Raw genomic sequence first — 20,691 nt, 5'->3', positions numbered from 1 at the left:
CTAAAAATAACTGGCGCGGGAGACCCAGCGGGACATTTCTTAGTAAATCAATAATTGACATTTAGACCTACACATATATTAATGAAAACGATACCTTTGAAATAGATGGAAGCAAGCATTTTATTCTCAAGCCGTGTTATAATTTATATAATTATTTTATATGGTAAATAAAAATCTTTAACAAACAAACGTCTTTTCATTAGTTTTTAAAATTGTTATAGTACCTATAGAACGTTCTCGAACGTTTTCTTAGATCCTATTGTAAAGACGTCCACATTGTCCCATAAAAGAATAACGGAGTCGACGCAATCGTGATACTGACATGTACTTTATAGATAATATATATAGATACATCATCTTCTTTGACTAGTTCGAAAATGTCTAATTGTAATGGTTACAGGTTCAATTTTAATTTTTACAAAATTATAAAGTGTTATTTCATACATTTCGTGTTAAACCATTCCGATCGAATCATTGTGGGCATTCAATGACGCACTCTGTTAGTTAAGGAAGAAATAAAAAAAATATGTTTTTACCCGTATGAAATTAAAATGAAAATTCTAATCAGTCCAGCAGTTCAGAAGACGTTCGTGTACAAATAGATAGCAGATAAAGAAAGACAGAAGCAATTTTTTTTTTTTTTTTCAGAATTTAAGAGCAGCAGGTAGTTTATACAATCCCTCCCTACTAATTTCATTCATAATCTAAATAAAGTGGACGATGATATTCACATTATTTGAAACATTGCCTGGGCGCCCCAGGTATTCTACACATTGCCGAGGTATTATATATAATACTAAAATTATACAGACTGTCTGTAACATATACATATATATGAATACCTAAATGAATTATGAACATATCTACACGTACAGTATTTGCAAACTATTGCTTTAAAATTTCATAACGCGATAAATAAGTTTCAACATTTATTACCAACATACGTAGTTGTATGTATGTAGTTGTACAAAGTAAAATGTTTATATACACTCGAGATTGGATTATTAGAAATATGCAATTATTATGAAGTCTGTTAGAAATTGTTAATTGAAAGTGTTTTTTTTTTATCTCTGTATAAAAAACAAACATGTGATTTTATTGCTATAATAATCTCTCTCTCTCTCTCTCTCTCTCTCTCTCTCTCTCTTTATTGCTCTAATAATATCAAGCATAATATGATGCTTAATATTGAAAAATTAAGATTAGATTATTTAAATGACGGTAGCAGGTTCTATCGCTTTCGGAAAATAGTAAAATTTATTTAGTTTTAGCTTCACGCTTGATCCTGCATACAGCATGAAAATAATTTATTTCCTCAAATGGGAATCAAACTACAATCATCGCGTTTTTAGTCAGTCCCAGTGCCACTGCGCCACTACGCGACGGCCCCTTTACTAGAAATCGAATAGCTGTGAACGAATAATGAAAAGAAGGAAAGCGCTAAGTATATAATAATATTGACGTTTTGTCCGTCTGTTAATGGGAGTGTTATTGTTATGACAGCCTTTGATTGGATGTTGCCTTTGTAAATCCCCTCATGTTTGTGAAAAGAAATATAATAGCCTGTGTAATGAGCCTCAGAATGTAAGCACGGTGTTATGGCTGAGAGTTTAATCTCCATTCGATGGATTGATTTAGTCACAATTCCCTGACAAGAACCCCCAGTTTCTGACAAGACAAGGCGCGGCGTTGAGTTCCGCTACCATTGAGTAGCCTTAACAGTAGTTTTCTTGAGTTAAGCTTTACCTATATGAAGAGATACGTAAATGATTTTATTTTCTAATCTTACTCAGAGATATTTAGTTTATTGTATTGTCATAATAAAAAAACTATAAACTGCTCTAGTTAGCTACATTGTAAAATAATTCGCGTCAAGTAAATATTTGTCAATATTTATTTTACTATTAAAAAAGATTTGCTTCACGCTATACTTGTATGAATCGTTATATATGAGGTATACGGGTATACCTAGTAATGTAGGTAGAGGGTAAGGGAACTCTCCGCCTCATTTCCCTCTCTGAGTGGCGGAACTTAACGCAACGCTTATTATTATCACAGGGCAAGAATATGAAAACAATTTATTTCCGAGAGTGGGAATCGAACTTACAACCATTTCGTTGTCACACATTAAAATGCTAATCCGCGACGGTCTCATATATCGTGACTGAAAACTATTTATATTACAAAGTTGCATAGTTTATAACTTTAGAAAGAATTTAACTGCCTAACTAATTTAATATTTTACACTTCCGGTAACTGATAAGGCGTAAAAAATAGAACGACAATATACATAACAACAGACATTTATTAAATTTTTATAGTGTTATTTCACACTTAAGAAAGAAGATTATTTATATAGAAAATGCCCAAATTTTTAACGTAGCGAGATTTGAACCCGTAAATCTTGGAAACCATCCAAGAACGTATGGTTAAGTGGTTTATTACGTTTATATGTTTTCTAAATAAATATAACAGATTAATGAGTAAATCTATAATGAGGCCGTAGTGGCGCAGTGGTGACAGACAAAAGTGTGAATAACGCGACGACGATACAGCGTGAAGCTGATTTGAGAAGCGGAAGAAGAGCGGAACCCAACGCCGCTCATAAGATAAGAAGCGGAACCCAACGCTGCGCATAAAATGAGAAACCCCTTATCCCTCTAACGCAGCTGGGTAATAAAGACATATTGAAAATAATCCTCAAAGAATTATACGATCTAATTAATCCTTCCGTTCTAACTTCGTACACGTTGAAGTTTAAACACCTGCTATCGTAAGAACACATTCAATCAAATTACAATAACTCAGCTACTTTTACAGAAAAGTTTATTATTACTTCAAGTTTATAATTATTATCTACCTCCGCTCGCTTTTGCAGCACAGGCTTAAGGGAAACTTCCAAGTTCGTTTTATCAAACGTAACGTATTGTTACTCCCCACTCGAGGAGATGAAACATTTATTTAAATTTATATTTCCATTTCTTTTCAACCACAGCAGAGAAATGGAAATAATTTCTCCAAATCGGGAACGAACCCACAGTCATCGCGTATACCATCAATAGGTGTTATATGGAAATTTCATGAAATTTGCAGAACTTTCCATTATTATTCCCTTTTTTTAGCTTAACGCTATATTCAGAACACAGTAGGGTAGGCAGACGGAACCTGACATTTTAGCGCTAGACAAGACAAGTAGCCTATTAAAGAACGTCAAGTAGGTTAATTCCAAATGATGATTTTATTTCCTTTTTTATAATAATGTTTTATTGCAAAAGGAAAATATTTTATTATAACATTCAATTAATGGGCAAATTGCTCGAGCTGTTCACGATTTCTATTAATTGTGGTTTTTCCCATACAACATTATGTTATGTAATGTTTTGCACATCTTCTTACGTAATTACATGTTATCGATTAAATCAGCAGTTTTCTTTATTATTCGATACAATTGTTTATGTTAATTACTTAAGTATACAAGTTTAATTGAGTAAATTAAAAAATCTAAACTCGTATTAGAGCCATTATCACTAACAATAAAACTATTTACTTTACGTTTTTTTACCTTCTTACTCAGCCAGCGCCTAATTTTCTAGATATTGTGAGTTGGGTGGCGTAACACAACGCCACTCTTTGCCTGCTTATTAGTAGATTTAGAGGACTTAGAGGATTTTAGATAAGTTCATTACCCCACAATTGTTCCTACCCATATATTCTAAATCATCAAATTCTAAATAATTCCTGTATTTAAATAAAAAGTCTCTATTTATTATATTAAAGAAGTATGAAGAGCTTTTTAATTAGCTAAAAAGTTATTTTAAAGTCAATTTTCGTAGCGTTTCTTCTAAGAATTTTGAGGATAAGTATGGTTTTGTTTTAATAATTTAATAGTGACGGAGAAATTATGAATTCTCATATTTAATTTTTCACGCTGGTCTGCGTGAAAAATGCGTTGCAGGGGCACAAGCGTAGGTCTGGAAACACGATAGGTGGTGGGTCCGATTCCCTTTTCAGAAAATGATTTTAATATTTCCATTTCCTCGCTTTGGTACTGAAACAAAGCGGGGCGTTGATTTCCCCCACTCAACATTCAATGTGGCAATGCCTCCAGAATTCAACAGAAAGTGGGGAACGGAAGTGTTTTAATGTCTTAACATTAGGTTCCCTCTGCTGACTGTGGAATATACAGTGAATATAAAAAAAAGGAATCAGAGACATAGCCTGTCAATAATATTCATAATTCCATTCACTCTGTGGTTAACTTAAATTGGTTTGGGTCCATCCTAATCTCAGTTTACGCATTCGCAACATAAGCGGATAACCGCAATGTTAGACCAATAACCATTAGATTTGGACCTAAGTAAGTGTTTCATTGTGCCAAATTCACTATATAGTGTTATAACATTAAATTCTGAATAGGCTTGGCTTTATTTCTGGCTAGATTTACTTATTTTATACAGGAAAGATAATAGACATAATAGTGATCAGACACTATATTTCTGGTAACTCTTCATATAATATTATCGCATATTCTCATTATTTGACAGCGGGCGTGTGGGCACACGGCATACATATTTTTTACCTGCTGCACCACGCGATTCGACGGCTTCTATGTATTACAAAAATATTATTGTGTAAAAATAGTAATAGAATATCTATCCTGCCATATGCGGGATACAGCGTGAATTTCAATAAATTATGTAATAATTTGCGAGGAAACGTTTCTGTTTGTGCTTTAAATATTTTTTTTTTATTTTTCTTCGGTGTACTTAGTAGTCATCTATTGATATAATTTTTCTTGGCTGGTAAACATTAAAATAGATTATACGCAATACATCCTAAATGCCTATAAAATTCGAAGATTTCCTCCATTCCATTGATTTCCATGGGACTCCTGTATATAATCCTGACTGCCAAGTCAGGTAAGGCGACCAATGAGAAAGTATGCTCTTTCAAATAAAAAAATGTTTTAATATCGATCCACAAATGACAGAGAAATCAACGAATAAACATAAAAAAATATAAACAAAAAACTCTTTATACTTTTCCATAAAATAAAAAAAATGCTCGAATATAAATATAAGGAAAAATATTTAAAAGTAAGAAAATCATTATGCATAATGTGTCATACATGAGTGCATGTACATATAATAGTATTAGTAATGGTTCGTTACTTACCTTACTAGGTACGTATACTTTGAATGACTGTCATAGCGATATTAGTCATAAGTGACAAATTAAATTTAAAAATACGAAGAAGATTGTAATGGATATTTTTTATAGCTGCACGCTGGCAGGCAGAGGGAACTTAGTGTTGAGACACTCCGTCTCTCATTTTCCGCCGAATTCTGGAAGCATTCTATATAGAACTCAAGGCCGCGCTTTGCCCTGACACCAGAGCGAAGAAATGAAAATATTAAATATTTCAATTCCTCGTGTGGGAATTGAACCCAAAACCGGTCGCGTTCACAGTGACACGTTTATGCCCCTACCTACGCCACGACTGGCCTCAGACGAATGGATATTATTTAAGCATCATAATACTCGTATTATAAATTATCTTTTTTGCATGTTTTTTTCACAGTTACTAAGGCAATTAAACCGCGTTCCTTTATTGTTATTTTGTTTATGTTGTTCATTAGAAAATAATTTAATAATAGCAGCTATATTAGATTTTATATTATTTCTTTAATTCTTAAAGCAAAGGTAATATGTGTATCATATAGATGAATAGGTAAGCACGGCGTTAAGTTCCTCCACACAACACGTATTGCCTCAAGAATTTAGCGGAAAGTAGGGAGCGAAGTGTCTTAACACTAAATTCCATTCTACCCTGCTCCATGTGGTAAACAGAGTGAAGTTGAAAAAAAAAAAACATTAAACTCACAAAGTGCATTTTTACATAAAAGGCTATGACTCTACAAAGCAAGTGTTAAGTAGCTTCCTTTTTATGAAAGATCGTGACAAACATTTTAAATAATATATTGTTTGCAACATAGCGTTAATTTGACGACCGCGTTCAAAACAGTTGTAATGACCACCGCTTATGGAAAACACTGGAAAATAATAATCTTGAAACATAAGTAATTTTTACTTAATATTATGTAGCTAATGAGTTGGTTTGGTTGAAGGCGCTAATCTCAGAGACTACTGGTTCAAATTTAATATTTTATGCTTTGAATAGGGTAGGCCGAAGCATATACATTTTTAAAACTAGTGATGTTTCTCACAATACGAGCGAGAAGAAGTAGATGCGGATTGAGGCGACGCGCCCAGGAGATACGTGACAGCATCTCAAAATTTTAAGGTAAGTATTATTTTTCGTTGTTAATCTTTTTGATTTAGCGTCAGCTTCTCGCTGCATCCCGTACACGGCAGGGCAGCCAGAGGGAACCTAGTGTTAAAGAATGCTGCACCACAACTTCCCCATATTCTGATCGATCATCATAAATAAAGATGATCCAAAATTACCCATTCGCAATACCAGCAATATCTGTATCACGATTAAGCGCAAAGTGCTAACCACCAATTTTAAACTAAAACAGACCAAATGGAAAATCAAATACGGCTAACTAAATACCGGTATAATCTGTATTGGCTTAATCTGCATTAAAACAGTCAAGTACAATTTCAATGAAACAAGGCAAAAGACAAATACCTATTTCGGATTAATATTACCAATCTTTTAAACTATACTTGGTATGTTTTAAAAGATTTGTTGGGCTTAAGTTAAAATAAATTATAATTATAAAGATAAAGTATGGCGTTGATCTCCGCTACTCCACACGCAATGTCTCAAAAATTAGGGAAATTTTCTCGAAAAGTGGAGAACGGAGTGTCTTAACACTAACTTCCCTCTGCCTGCCCTTCTACATGCGGTGTATACGTGAAGGTTGTGAAGGAAATAAACCTCATGTTTTCAATTCGAAATATTGTGTGTTGAGTGTAGGAACTGAATACCTCTCTGCCTATCAGAGCGAGGATATAAGAATAGTTACAATATGAAATCATCGAGTCAGTCAATTACCGATTAGGGATCGAACCAGCAACCACCACAGTTATTTCTATAGCATAAACATAAAAAACATATTATTAATATTGTTTTTGCACTCGTTTCTTCCGAAGCCAGATAATTTTCCTTTGCCTACAGGTGTTAGCTAGATCTCTTTAGCAATAAAATCGCCTCTTGTACACCTGCCCTATTGTTTATTCTCATATAAATTGTCTTAATTAAGTTTGCAATAAACTTTATTACTGTATACTAACTACAAACTAAGAGGTAATAAAAGTAATGGTCTAACAATAAACTAAAAAAGTAAATCCTTGTTTATAAATTGGTTGTATCAACAGCAAAAAAATCCTTCTTAAATCAAAATAAAATATTATTGTATCATAGGTAAGACGTTTCAGCTATCTAACTTAAAAAATATTCTATAGGCTAACTATAAAAATAAGGAGAAACTTCTTGGAATATTTTCAAACAGAAAGTGATTAATTTCTAAATAATCTCAGCCTCCTTAAAGTAAATCTCAAAAAAGCAGTTCCACGCATTCTCTTGCATACACATGGAAAGCCTGATGTTAAGACACTCCGTTTACCATTTCAGGCCCAATTCTTGAAACCTTGCATCTTGCATGTTTAGTAGCGGGATTCAACGTAGCGCTTTGTCTATTAGAGTGGTAAATCTGTTTCCAGAATGGAAATCGAACTGATCTCCTCCCATTACGTTTGCAGTTACATGGTGTAGTATTGCACCACGGTCGTACGGCGATAAATAAATTAGACCTGCAAAATTAAACAATAAAAATACGCAAAATTCTTTTAACTTGTGCAATATTTTCAGATCGATTCTTTATTGGGGGCCAGCTATCCTAATACAATGTGATGTTTGTGTTTCGCGAAAGTGGAAGCAACAGCAAATATTCGTTGGAACCTGATCTTCTTTTCGTGTTATTTAAGATTTTTTTTGTATATAGCAGTATATGCAGCAGGGTAGGCAGAGATAACGTAGTGTTAAGACACTCCTCCTCTCCTCACATCTCCTATCCTATCCTATATCTTATAAAACAAAGTCGCTTTTCGTGTCTGTCTGTTGTTTCTAACTCTTCTTCTTCTAAACCACCCAATGGATTTTTATGCGGTTTTCACCATTAGGTCGAGTATTTTTCGTAGAAGGTTTATATATAGTTTATTATTTGTACATTCTTATGTAAATTAACATAAATACGATAAATATGTATAAAGTCCTACCCGTTGAGACACTTTCGCGCATGCGCTGCTTTAATGGTAAGTACTACATGAAAAAAATGTACTGGAGTATTGTTCCTCTTAATAAGATCTACAAAAAAGTCCGCGAGAGCATATTTTTATCTTTTAAGGATAACGTGTAGTGATCATATTTCTGTCTAAAAATAGTAATTTCAATATATTTTTTATTGTGAGGGATATTTTTCCATAATGGTACTAATCCTTATCCTTTAAAATACTTAATTAATTTTCTACGTTAAACGAAGATAAAATTTGCTTTTTACACTATTTCGAAATTGCGAATAGTTTTAGAGAAGAACGCATTTAATTGTTGACACATCACGCCGTTGACTCATTAGCTGTGCCGACTCAAGTTTCACTTATCCCTTACTCTCAGCATATAAATAAGTATGTTAGTTACGTTGGCCATTTAATGTAGATGAACTGTCTTTTACTGTTTTTTCATTTTAATAAGTACTTTAGAAGTTGTTCAAATACTAAAACATCCTTGCTGCGAAACGCGCCTCGCGACGTTTTGCTTATTTATACACAAGCGCGTGATGAGTAGTCATCGGTGGTTCAGTGGTAGAATGCTCGCCTGCCACGCGGGCGGCCCGGGTTCGATTCCCGGCCGATGCATTCTCTTTAATTTTCCTCCCACACGTCCGTCGTGCCCCGCAACATTTTGCTTATAATAGTGGATCCGCCGCACCCGCCTGGCTTCTTTCCCCCGGGCATGGAAGGAAGGCCTGCTCATTATGCTGCTGAGGGATATCGATCTATAATCCTTCTTAGTACGGTCGCCAAGTTGTTCGAGAAGTTACTCCTCTCACTTCTTCAGTCACACATCCACCCACAAAGCGAGCAGTTTGGCGAGTGGGTATACCACTCTGGGTAAACTACGCAACAGTGATCAACCGAGAGAGAGTATGAGTGGGCAATAGCAGTCTTCCTTGACGTAGCACGCGTATTCTACCGCGTCTGGCACCCGGGCTTACTTCATAAAGTGATCAGAGCGGGCACCCCCCAGCACGTCGCGCATGTCTTTGCCGCTCTGCTTTGTAAGTGACAGGACATGTTGCGTGAGAGTTGAGAGTGCTAGCAGCGACCCGATCGCTGCCGTTGTCCCAGTCAGAATTTTGTCACCTGCTCTCTACGCACTATACATTGATGACATCACAATGCCCTAGCGAGTATTACTCAACGAGGAATCCTGTAGGTCGTACGGAACCTCACCCTCCGGCGAGTGACGCAGGCACCATACTACGTGAACACCACGCGCCACTCACCGCAACCTAAAAATAGAAACCCTAGAGGTACACATTGGTCGCCTCGCGTCCAACGTATTCCGTTGCGCCGGTGTATCGGGTCACCTGCACCTAAGGAGCAGCACTCCGCATACCCGGCCGCCCGAGGTCAGACGTCTTCTTCCAAGGAACTTTCTATCCTCCTCCAAATCCGACTCATGCGCAGTCATCTTGGTCGTTTAATCTAGGCCTTCCTCAAGAAACCGAGTGTTCAATTCCAATCCCCTCCCCTTCCATGTGTCTGCTCTAAAGCAGGTTTTCGCCTGGGACCACGGTCGGACCAACGCTCTGATGTCGTTCTGAGCTACTACGGAGATGGCCGAGAGAATGCTTCAATTCTGCGCCTGGCAAAGTAAATTTAGAAGTGATGGCACGTATTTTGGAGTTATCCAATAATTATAATGTATTTCCACGCGACATAGTTGGTTACATCTTTCGTTTAAGTATTTTTGGGTAAGAGAATAGTAGGTAGTCTATTGTTTATAATTTCTTTCGTTTAAGTTTTCTGTTATTTGTGTTATTTATTTGTGTTTATTTTAAAACAATTTGAAAATTCTTATTGGAATTACGAAAATGCAGGTTGCATTAGGGTTTAATTAATTTTCACATTATCTTAAGTGCTTTGCAAACATACATTATATGAATAATTCAGTAGTTAAGGCGGGGGAAGCCGCGAGCGGGTCGCAATTTCAATATATTTTTTATTGTGAGCCATATTTTTCCATAATGGTATTAATCCTTATCCTTTAAAATACTTTATTAATTTTCTACGTTAAATGAAGATAAAATTTGCTTTTTACACTTTTTCGAAATTGCGAATAGTTTTACAGAAAAACGCATTTAATTGTTGACACATCCCGCCGTTGACACATCAGCTGTATGTTACTCAAGTTTCACTTATCCCTTACTCTCAACATATAAATAAGTATATTAGTTACGTTGGCCATTTAATGTAGATCAAAACTGTCTTTAACTGTTTTTCATTTTAATAAATACTTTAGAAGTTGTTACAATATCAAAAAATCCTTGCTGCGAAACGGCTCGCCACTCGCCATGCGTCCGCCGCGTCGCCTGCCTCACACGCATCGGTGGTTCAGTGGTAGAATGCTCGCCTGCCACGCGGGCGGCCCGGGTTTGATTCCTGGCCGATGCATTCTCTTTAATTTTCCTCACAGGCAGCCACTTAGTGCTTGCTTTTCATCAGGGACAGAATGTTTCAATTTCATCGTTTGCACGTATTGGATAATTCGAGTTGAATGTATTATTTCAGCGCGATATATTTGGTTTCATATTTTTTGTAGTAGTTATTACTAATAACTTATTAGTAGGTAGGTTTTTGTTTCTAATTTCTTCCGTTTAAAAATAGTCATTTAACTATCTAAAAATAGTCATTTAAATATATTTTAATAAGTACTTGAAAAGATTAGTAGCACAGATTTAAAATTACGCTACCTACTAAAAAATCCTTGCTGTGTAAAACAATTGGAAAATCCTTATTGAAACTAAAAAAATGCGGGTTGCATTAGGGTTTAATTAATTTTCACATTATTTTAAGTGCTTTGCAAACATACATTATATGAATAATCCAGTAGTTAAAGCGGGCGAAGCCGCAATAGGGTCGCTAGTATCTTATAAAACAAAGTCGCTTTTCGTGTCTGTCTGTTGTTTCTAACTCTTCTTCTTCTAAACCACCCAACGGATTTTGATGCGGTCTTCACCATTAAGTCGAGTGTTTTTCGTAGAAGGTTTATATATAGTTTATTATTTGTACATTCTTATGTAAATTAACATAAATACGATAAATGTGTCTAAAGTCCTACCCGTTGAGACACTTTCGCGCATGCGCTGCTTTAATGGTAAGTACTACATGAAATAAATGTACTGGAGTATTGTTCCTCTTAATAAGATCTACAAAAAAGTCCGCGATGGCATATTCGTATCTTTTAAGAATAACGTGTAGTGATCATATTTCTGTCTAAAAATAGTAATTTCAATATATTTTTTATTGTGAGGGATATTTTTCCATAATGGTATTAATCCTTATCCTTTAAAATACTTTATTAAATTTCTACGTTAAACGAAGATAAAATTTGCTATTTATACTATTTCGAAATTGCGAATAGTTTTAGAGAAAAACGCATTTAATTGTTAACACATCACACCGTGCACACATCAGCTGTATCGAGTCAAGTTTCACTTACCCCTTACTCTCAGCATATAAATAAGTATATTAGTTACGTTGGCCATTTAATGGAGATCAAAACTGTCTTTTACTGTTTTTCATTTTAATAAGTACTTTAGAAGTTGTTACAATATCAAAAAATCCTTGCTGCGAAATGGCTCGCCTCGACGACGTTTTGCTTATACAAGCGCGTCCGCCGCGCCTTACACGCATCGGTGGTTCAGTGGTAGAATGCTCGCCTGCCACGTGGACGGCCCGGGTTCGATTCCCAGCCGATGCATTCTATTGAATTTTCCTCACAGGCAGCCACGTAGTGCTTGCTTTTCATCAGGGACAGAATACCCTCTTCAGCATTAACCACAAGCTCGAAAAAAAAACCGCCTGCCTCTATAGCAACGAAGATTTAGGTGCGTTTGCACGTATTATTATGTATAATTTCAGCGCGTTTTATTTGGTTTCATATTTTTTGTAGTAGTTATTAGTAGGTAGGTTTTTGTTTATAATTTCTTCCGTTTAAAAATAGTCATTTAACTATCTAAAAATAGTCATTTAAATATATTTTAATAAGTACTTGAACGGTACCTACTAAAAAATCCTTGCTGTGCTACGAAAATGCGGGTTGCATTAGGGTTTAATTAATTTTCACATTATCTTAAGTGTTTTGCAAACATACATTATATGAATAATCCAGTAGTAAAAGCGGGCGAAGCCGCAAGAGGGTCGCTAGTCTATATATATAAAAGGACTTGTCCTCACTGACTGAGGTAAGACGCACGCACAGCCGTAACCGCTGTGCGTAGAAACGTGGAATTTAGACAAAAGTTTACTTTCGTAATCTGGACATCCACTAAGAAGGGATTTTGAAAAATTTTAACCCTAAAGGGGTGAAATAGGGGTCCAAAGTTTGTATGGAAAAAAATTTAAATCGGCACCGATTTTTATAAAATTTGAAATTTAGATTTTTAAAAGTATTTAATTGAACACGTGTTTCATAGTTTTCTATAATTCTCCCCTTAAGGGTGCAAATAAGGGGTTGAAAGTTTATATAGGTTTTTTTTAAATCGTCACCAATTTTTATAAAATTTGAAATTCAGACTCTTAAACGTAAATAATTAAACACATGTTTCATGGTTTTCTAGAATTCACCCCCTAAGGGTGCAAATAAGGGGTTGAAAGTTTGTATGGGAAAATTCTTAAATCGCCACCGATTTTTATAAAATTTGAAATTTCATTGAACACATGTTTCATGGGTTATTAGAATTCACCCTTAAATACGCAAGCGAAGCTGCGCGCGTCCGCTAGTCATATATATTTCTTCATCCATGATTCATATTCACCCAAATTCGAACTCACTACCATCAAATGTAATTGGACTCGTCACATCTGCACTACAACAGCATAAGGCCAAATTACATGTTACATAACACTACGACCGATTTCCTTCGAAATACGAAGCATAATGATTTTAATTGACATTTGCCTTTGGTACTGTAAATTGAAATCTATTTTTATTCTAATAGGGTATATTTTAGCAATACAGGTATAAATGAAGCAGCAGTACTGCAAGCAATAGATTTTAAAGACTGTAATGAAATAAAGACATTGTTAGAAATGTCTTAAAAACTAAAAATGATAAGATTATCTTCGTTTCTAACTCGTTAACTTAAAGAAGACGTTGAACCAAATGCCATCATCCGTATTAAAATGACGCGGAGGACAACTGTTATTGTAATAAGTACTAAGTAAGAATTTTATTATTATGAATTTATGAATTTAGAGTAAATACAAATTCTTATACCCTTGAACTCGAAGTAGTGCCTGGGATTGCGATCTAAGAGTAAGGTTCAAGGGCCCATTTATAATGCATCAACACTTGCCTGACTGCCCGAGCTCAATTTGGCTAATTCATCTAAAAATATACCGCCTTTTTTACATTTTAGATACAAACAAAGCCACCATTAGTCAATCTAAAGTACAGTGTGATAGGAAATTAATAGATATGTCAATTGCTATCAATAATTTTAACAAAGTAATTGAAGATTTCCTTTTTATTTCAAGTTTTTTTCAGATTCACACTACTTGTTTCTACTACTTACTTGCAGACTACGCAGAACATTTGCCTCCCTGTTGCAAAACTTAAGGTTAATGGAAGTAATATGGTAAGAGTGCGTGAACTTTCCCCATAAGCAAAGTAGCGGGCGGTAATATTTAACATATTGATTTTATAAAAACTTATTTTACTTTGGAAATACCTACTCATGTAGTATACTTTTTTTTGAGATTTGTTTTTCTTTATTCAAGAAAGCGTGATATGGAGAGAGAAGCTAGTGCCACATTACTCTCTTTTTCCGCCCGAATCCGACATATTACATGTTTAGTGGAGCAGCGTCTAACTATAATCGGGTCGATGTGGGTTTGATTCTCACCCAGGGAAGCAAAATTATTATCATTTCTCCGCCTTGTATTCAATATCTTAAATACTGGGCAGATAGCGGGAGTCAAAATGTATTAGGTTACGTTAGTTTCCCTCTGCCCAATCTTAATATCCGTATAGTACAAAAAAAGGTACATTCTTACAATAAAAACGTAAACTATAAAAGATTTCCATATGTATAATCAATAAAATATTAGTTATTGTGTATTACATTAAAGACATCAGGATTTGTCCTTACAAATTGCATCTAAACCAATGTCTTAAATTTCCATTTTGTAGCCAAAGGCATTGAATAATATAGCTAAAGTGCACCTTATCCAGTATATTTAAGGGTGGGTTTGCGAAATCATATTCTAAAGCTATAAAGATACGAATAAGATTATTTTTATGGTAAATGAATGGTTTAAAGTAATTTTATCTTTATGGTTGATTTCACGGCTTTGGTCGCAAAACCCTTTATAGGAGCTTATTGTTGATGGAATTTACGTTAGTGGGATTCTAAATGCGTTAGCGTGTAAGTAAAATTTAAGTGATGAAAATGTTTAAAGTAATAATAGAGATAAGAAATTTTATAACAAGATCGACCATTTTAATTATTGTAATACTAGATAAGACTTATATATAAAGAAATAAAATATTATATTTATTTTATTAAATACTCACTGTCTTTGACTATTTTATAGAATCAAATGCTTCATGGTGGTCAATGCTCCATTCTATAAAGAAACCATATGACCATAAAATATCAATATTAATAGAAAAATCATTAACTTAAGTAATAATTGAACTGGTGACCATCTCTGATGCCAATTTAACTATACCACAAGAGATTACAGCTCGTATAGTTTTGAATACTTTATAAGACGGTTTTAATATCTTACAAGAGGTAATATGACTCCAGTTTTTTTCTGTGTAAAATTTATAAAAGTGCTTCCTTTTCACTTTGCTTAATAAATTACACTTATCTAAGGAATGAGTATGGCAGTAATTTATAAAGCTTGATGAGTCTTACTTTTTAATTGATAAAATATTTGACTTTGGCTTATCAGTGGCAAGATATTAGGCACTGTGATATAAATAGAAGATACTTTAGAATAGTTTCTTTAGAGTTTCTAATTCGGGGGGCGTTTTGGAAAAACGTGAAACTTTTTGACGTGACAGGAATTTGTGACAGGAATTTACACTAGTTACTATATAAATAAAATAGTTTTGGAAAAAGAAATTATTTAATTACTTTATTATAATTAAAATAAAAGTCTAGTAAAAGTATTAAAAAAATAAAACGCCTACGCAAAGTAAAGAGCAAATGTGTCAAAATGTTATTTTGTTATAGTTCAGTGTAAACTGGGATGTGCACTGTGTTTAATTTTTTTATCTTCTCGCTTTATCCCGTATAGCAGGATAAAAAATAAAGCACTATTTGTGAGATAGTGTTGAGTGACGGAACTTAACGCTGTGCTTTGTACTCTTCAAATTAAAATTCTTAAAAAGAAAAATATAGTTTTTTACGACAAAGTTAGACAAGAAATACGACAAAAATATAACTGTCTCGTTTTAAATAAATTTCCTATAGCATTTAGTTATTCTAAATCCGATTATACGGTCTAAAGTCGTTGCCTACGTCCAGAGTAAGCTTCTTACTGATACTGAATCTGAAAGCAACTTCTATTATAGAGGTTTTCAGGCATTTATTTTAGCTCGAGTCGGATTTGAAACTAGGCGCAATATATTTTTTTTTATTTTTGCTTTTATACTTTTTTTTCAGCATAAATATATATTATGTTTTATTCAGAACGAATAACTATAGACTTTTTATATAAGACGTATCATATTTCAAAAATTAACATGACAGATTATATTATTTCATTATTTATTCCGAGAAAAATTCAATAATGGACAAACAGAACGAAGAAAATCTTGACGCTGAATACAAATGCTATTTAGAAATTATGAGACCTTATCTAGGTCAGCTCCAAGATCAGAATGTAATCGAAATCTGCAATGATTGGATCGAAAAACTTTCCCAATCCAAGTGTAAGGAAAAACTGTTGCGAAACAAATATATATTTTCTTTATGTTATCAACTGGCTAAAGGAACGTTGGAAGAACCATTCATTTCAAAGCCAATTTTTGATGAATTATCTCCTCTCCCAAATAATATAAACCATGATGAATCTTCAACTGAAACGGAATATATTTTAGTAGACTTAGAAAACACAAGGACTCTTTTAAATTATGAAGAAAGCACCGCATCAATCACAGGTATAACTTCTATGAACAGTAATGAAATGAAACAGTGTCCTACCGAATCAAAAAGTAATAATAACAATAAATCAAGTTTCTTGAATATTGATAATATACCACAAAGTAATTTACTCTTAGACGGCCCTCAAAAAAGTAGCGATGGCAATGTTTCCAGTAATGTAAGCAATATTTTTCAGAATATTTATTACCGATCTAGAATTGAAAACCTTATATTTAAACTACGGAACCTTAAACAACAAAATATACACTTACGTGACGAGTTAACATGCGTAAAAGGAAATTATATATTGAAAAATGAACGTGACGACTCTTATGATGATATATTGAAAATTGATGTTTTCACAAGTACGCACAATCCATCCGCAGAATGCTTGGTGACTGTGAAATCACTTAAATGTAAATTAGAAGAAGTTCAGTCTTCTAGAAAAATTCTAATAGAAAATATTACTACTCTTAAAAATACATTGGATAACTATGATGACATGAAGAGATTCGAAATCGAAGAAATACAAGCAAAGCACAAAATAGAAACTATGGAGATTGAGAGTAGGCTAAAACTAGAACTGAAAGAAAAATATGAACAAAAAATATCAGAAATGAAAAATCAATACGAAGAGTCACTAAATAAAAAAATAGAAGAAATACAAAGTATGACAACAAGCAAAGATGAAATTATTAATAAAAAAATAGAAGAAATTGCTCTATTAAATATTACTATTGAAAAACTAAATAACAATTTAACAGAAATTTCCACAACACAAAAAACCGATTTAGAAAAATATATGAACGACCATCGAAAATGTAAGAACAAATATTGCAAAGCATACGAAGAGAAGATATATAATTTAAAGAAAGAGAAACAATTAACAGAGTGCTTCCTACAATTTCAACTTATGAAACAGAGAGCTCAAATTACTAAGGAAATTACTGATGAATATCAAATAGAACTTAGTACAGCAATAGACAAACTAGAAAACAAATACAAAGAAATTATAGCCAACGTACAAGCGACAGCTGTTCAAAGGAGATTTCTTGACCAAATGACATTAGGATCATTGATACAGACTATATGCGGCATTCGTAAGGAAAACGTAAATAATAGAACTCAGGGACAAAAAAACTTTATTCTTGATCAGTATTATAGCCAAATGAAAAAAAATAAAGTTGTCTTTTCAGGTGCAACTCAAGAAAATGTGGTTGGCAGTGTTATAGTTGGCAAAGATAGCTCTGATTTAACAAAATACTATACAGATAACGAAAAAATGGTAGAGCTTTTTGAAAAATCGCATATACCTCAAAAAGATTTGTGTGATTCTTAAATTTGAAAGTGATGTCTTAATGTAATGTGCGTTAAGTAACAGTAACATAAATATATGTATGTATCTTAAAGTCAAATATATATTTTTTAAATACCTAACATTGGTTATTCCCTGACTTCACTCAATAATATTTTTTTGTCAAAATCATCAAAATAAATTTATAAATTACAGCTTGAACTTAAAGAAATAATCTAATGAGTTTTGCGCAAACATTATTTTTAGTTAGAGACTTCTACTGCGTTAAGATTCTTAAACCAAAGTTTAAATCATTTTCATTAAATCTGAAAAAAACTCTACAAATCTGTAGAAGCATCCCCTTTTGTATTCCAAAATTCTAAGATCAATCTAAAAATACTAAATTTAGATAGATACTTATATTATATTTGATTGAAACGAAGTATAGCATTTCTCAATCATGAATTGTGATCTAATAAAATATAAATCACAAAGCCAGATTAATATCAATTTCTATGAGGCTCAGATTACTGCCATAGAAGAAGCTCAACTGTGACAAATATGTCCGCCAGCTATATGAAAATTATATTATTATCTGAAAACGTTTTAGGGAAAAAACACCGTCGTAGCTCAGTTGTTAGGAGTCAAGTAAAATCGATAATTTTGAGTGAAATCCCCATTTAAGGGAAGATTTTATTTTAAAATATTTTGGGTAGAATTCAGACTCACAACCATCTTTTTTTTAGTCACATCCTGCTCCACTGCGATATTACGGCGTTGTCTTCCATAATAATAATTGAACTTCAGATCATAAGTAATACATAAACCAATTCACAATACTAAATCTAATTCTAAGATATATTTGCCTTAGTTTTGCATAATAAAGCGATTTGTTCGTTAGTTGTGTCCGGAACCCTTAAATTTGCTCCCATTTCACGTCGGATCACTAATCCGTGCTAATGTCACGATTTGCATACAAATGAGCCTACTTCCAAATTGATAGAGATATTTTTTAATTCATTTTCTTGTTCTTTTGATAAAGTGCTATTGGTTAGTTCAGAAAAATAAAATATATGTAACTAATGAAATATTTTTCCATTCTTCTTTTCTAGATAAATAGATTAATTCTAGGTTTTAGATACTAACATTATTATATATTCAGTTGAAACCCAAAATCATCACACGGATACACAAAATCGCCACAAATACATCTAAAGATAAATAAAATTAATTTAATTTAATTTAATTACTTATATAAAAGCACTCACCACGATTATTATTAACCTTGTTCCCTCACTGTACATAAAAACCTGGTTAAATGCGAGTTGGATTCAACCATTGAGGGTTCCGTACCTATTACATGATTGTACGTTAAGTAGTACGACTTACAAAAATTGATAAGGTTAAGTTTAGGCATATACATTCATTTTGTATGAAATAAATTACAAATATAATTTTATAATAGTTTTTTCTATTATATACGTCCAATTTCCAATTTTTAGAGTTTTCCCTTATTTCTACTATAAGATTTGCTACTTGGTAAAACGAAGCATAAGCCCACACTTCTACTTAGAAGCAATTTGTTTCTGTGAGAGAGACTATAGATCTAGACCTATATTTCATAATATTTTTTGTGGTTGTGTTTTATTTACGTTTACGATCTTGAGAAAAATAGTCTTGACAGATAGATAGACAAACGAACAGACAGACAGACGGACGGACAGATAGTTGAGAAAGAAACAAAATGATCCTATAAGGGTATCGTTTATCTCTTTTGAAGAACGGAACCCTAAAAATTTATACAAAAAGTACTCACAATAATATAACTTCTTAATAAATTAAACTATGTTGTGAGTTAATCTTAATTCTGCGTCAGATAAGCTTTAAGAATTAGCTTTTTTAATCATATTAATGGCTCCAGATATGAAACATCTAATAGAACGTCACTTTTATTCTCTAAGATATTATTTTCCTTTTTATATTTTTTTATTATTACGTATTTACGTATTCTTTTAGCTTTATTTTCAACCGATGTCAAAAAAAGGAAATTATCAGTTTTACATGTAGTATGTATGTATACGAGCTGCCTATGCGTTGTTATTAGCATTAGATAATATTTTTATCCAAATCAGCTCAGTGTTTTTTTGAAACTGAGAAATATTTCTTTTGGTTGGCTGGTCGGTATATTTATTTTCTTTTAAAAAAATATATGAATATTTTTTATGTATTTAGATATTTGTTTAATTTATAGGCATAAGCAAAAAACCTGGTGTTATAAGATCCATTTTCGTAAAAGTTTAAGTCGTAAATGTATTTTTCGGATACGTCAGGATAATCACAGGATACCTATAGTTAAGACACTCTGTTACCCTAATTTTACCCAATTTTCAAGTCATTGGGTATTAAGTGTGGCAGAACTCAACGGCGCGCTTTGTCCACCAGAATGATAAAATTAAAAAACAATGGATATAATTGAACCCACAACCATCGTGTTTACAGAAGCTTTAACACTGTGCCACGATGTTCCCATCGCATATTTTTTTCTTGCAAACAAACAATAGTAGTTTGCTTTTAGCTTTAGTCACTGTTACACCTACATTTCGAGCTTATGCAGCTTCTACGTCAATCAAAGCTCAAATTAGACAACGTGGTCACTCAAGTAAACTTAGGCTTTACGCAAATATCTAGACGTCCTATATGCTTACATACAAGTACATCATTAATCTTTCTATTATGGTTTATTTAGCTTCACACTGTTTTCCACATTTATTTAGGATAGACAGGAAACCTAATGTTAAGACATTCTCACTTTCCATAATTCTCGAGGCATTTCGTGTTAAGTTTCAAAACTCAACGCCGCGCTTTGCCTTGTTGCCAGCGCGACAGATAGAAAATATTAAATATTTCATTCCCCCAAGTGGGAATAAAACCTACAGCCGACCAATTTCAGTCACATGCTTGTGCCACTGAACCACGACGTGCTCC

At 33.4% G+C, this 20,691-nt stretch overlaps 1 protein-coding gene across 1 annotated transcript; it reads left to right on the top strand.

Moving 5' to 3' along the window:
• Nucleotides 1–14,859: 14,859 nt before the first annotated feature.
• LOC146535380 (uncharacterized) lies at nucleotides 14,860–17,836 on the top strand. Its single transcript, XM_085192067.1, has one exon. The coding sequence runs from the start codon at nucleotides 16,060–16,062 to the stop codon at nucleotides 17,749–17,751; it is 1,692 nt and encodes a 563-aa protein (XP_085048193.1). The 5' UTR covers nucleotides 14,860–16,059; the 3' UTR covers nucleotides 17,752–17,836.
• Nucleotides 17,837–20,691: the final 2,855 nt, after the last annotated feature.

Source organism: Heliconius melpomene, chromosome 10 (genome assembly GCF_056956725.1).
Source record: "Heliconius melpomene rosina isolate 202511_hmr_F chromosome 10, ASM5695672v1, whole genome shotgun sequence".
NCBI lineage: Eukaryota > Metazoa > Arthropoda > Insecta > Lepidoptera > Nymphalidae > Heliconius > Heliconius melpomene.
The sequence above is the reverse complement of the archived record's forward strand: the minus strand, read 5'-3'. Positions and strand labels throughout refer to the sequence as shown.

What these genes read in the sequence shown, in the direction of transcription:
- LOC146535380 (XM_085192067.1), top strand. Translation starts at nt 16,060, where the DNA reads ATGGACAAACAGAACGAAGAAAATCTTGACGCTGAATACAAATGCTAT.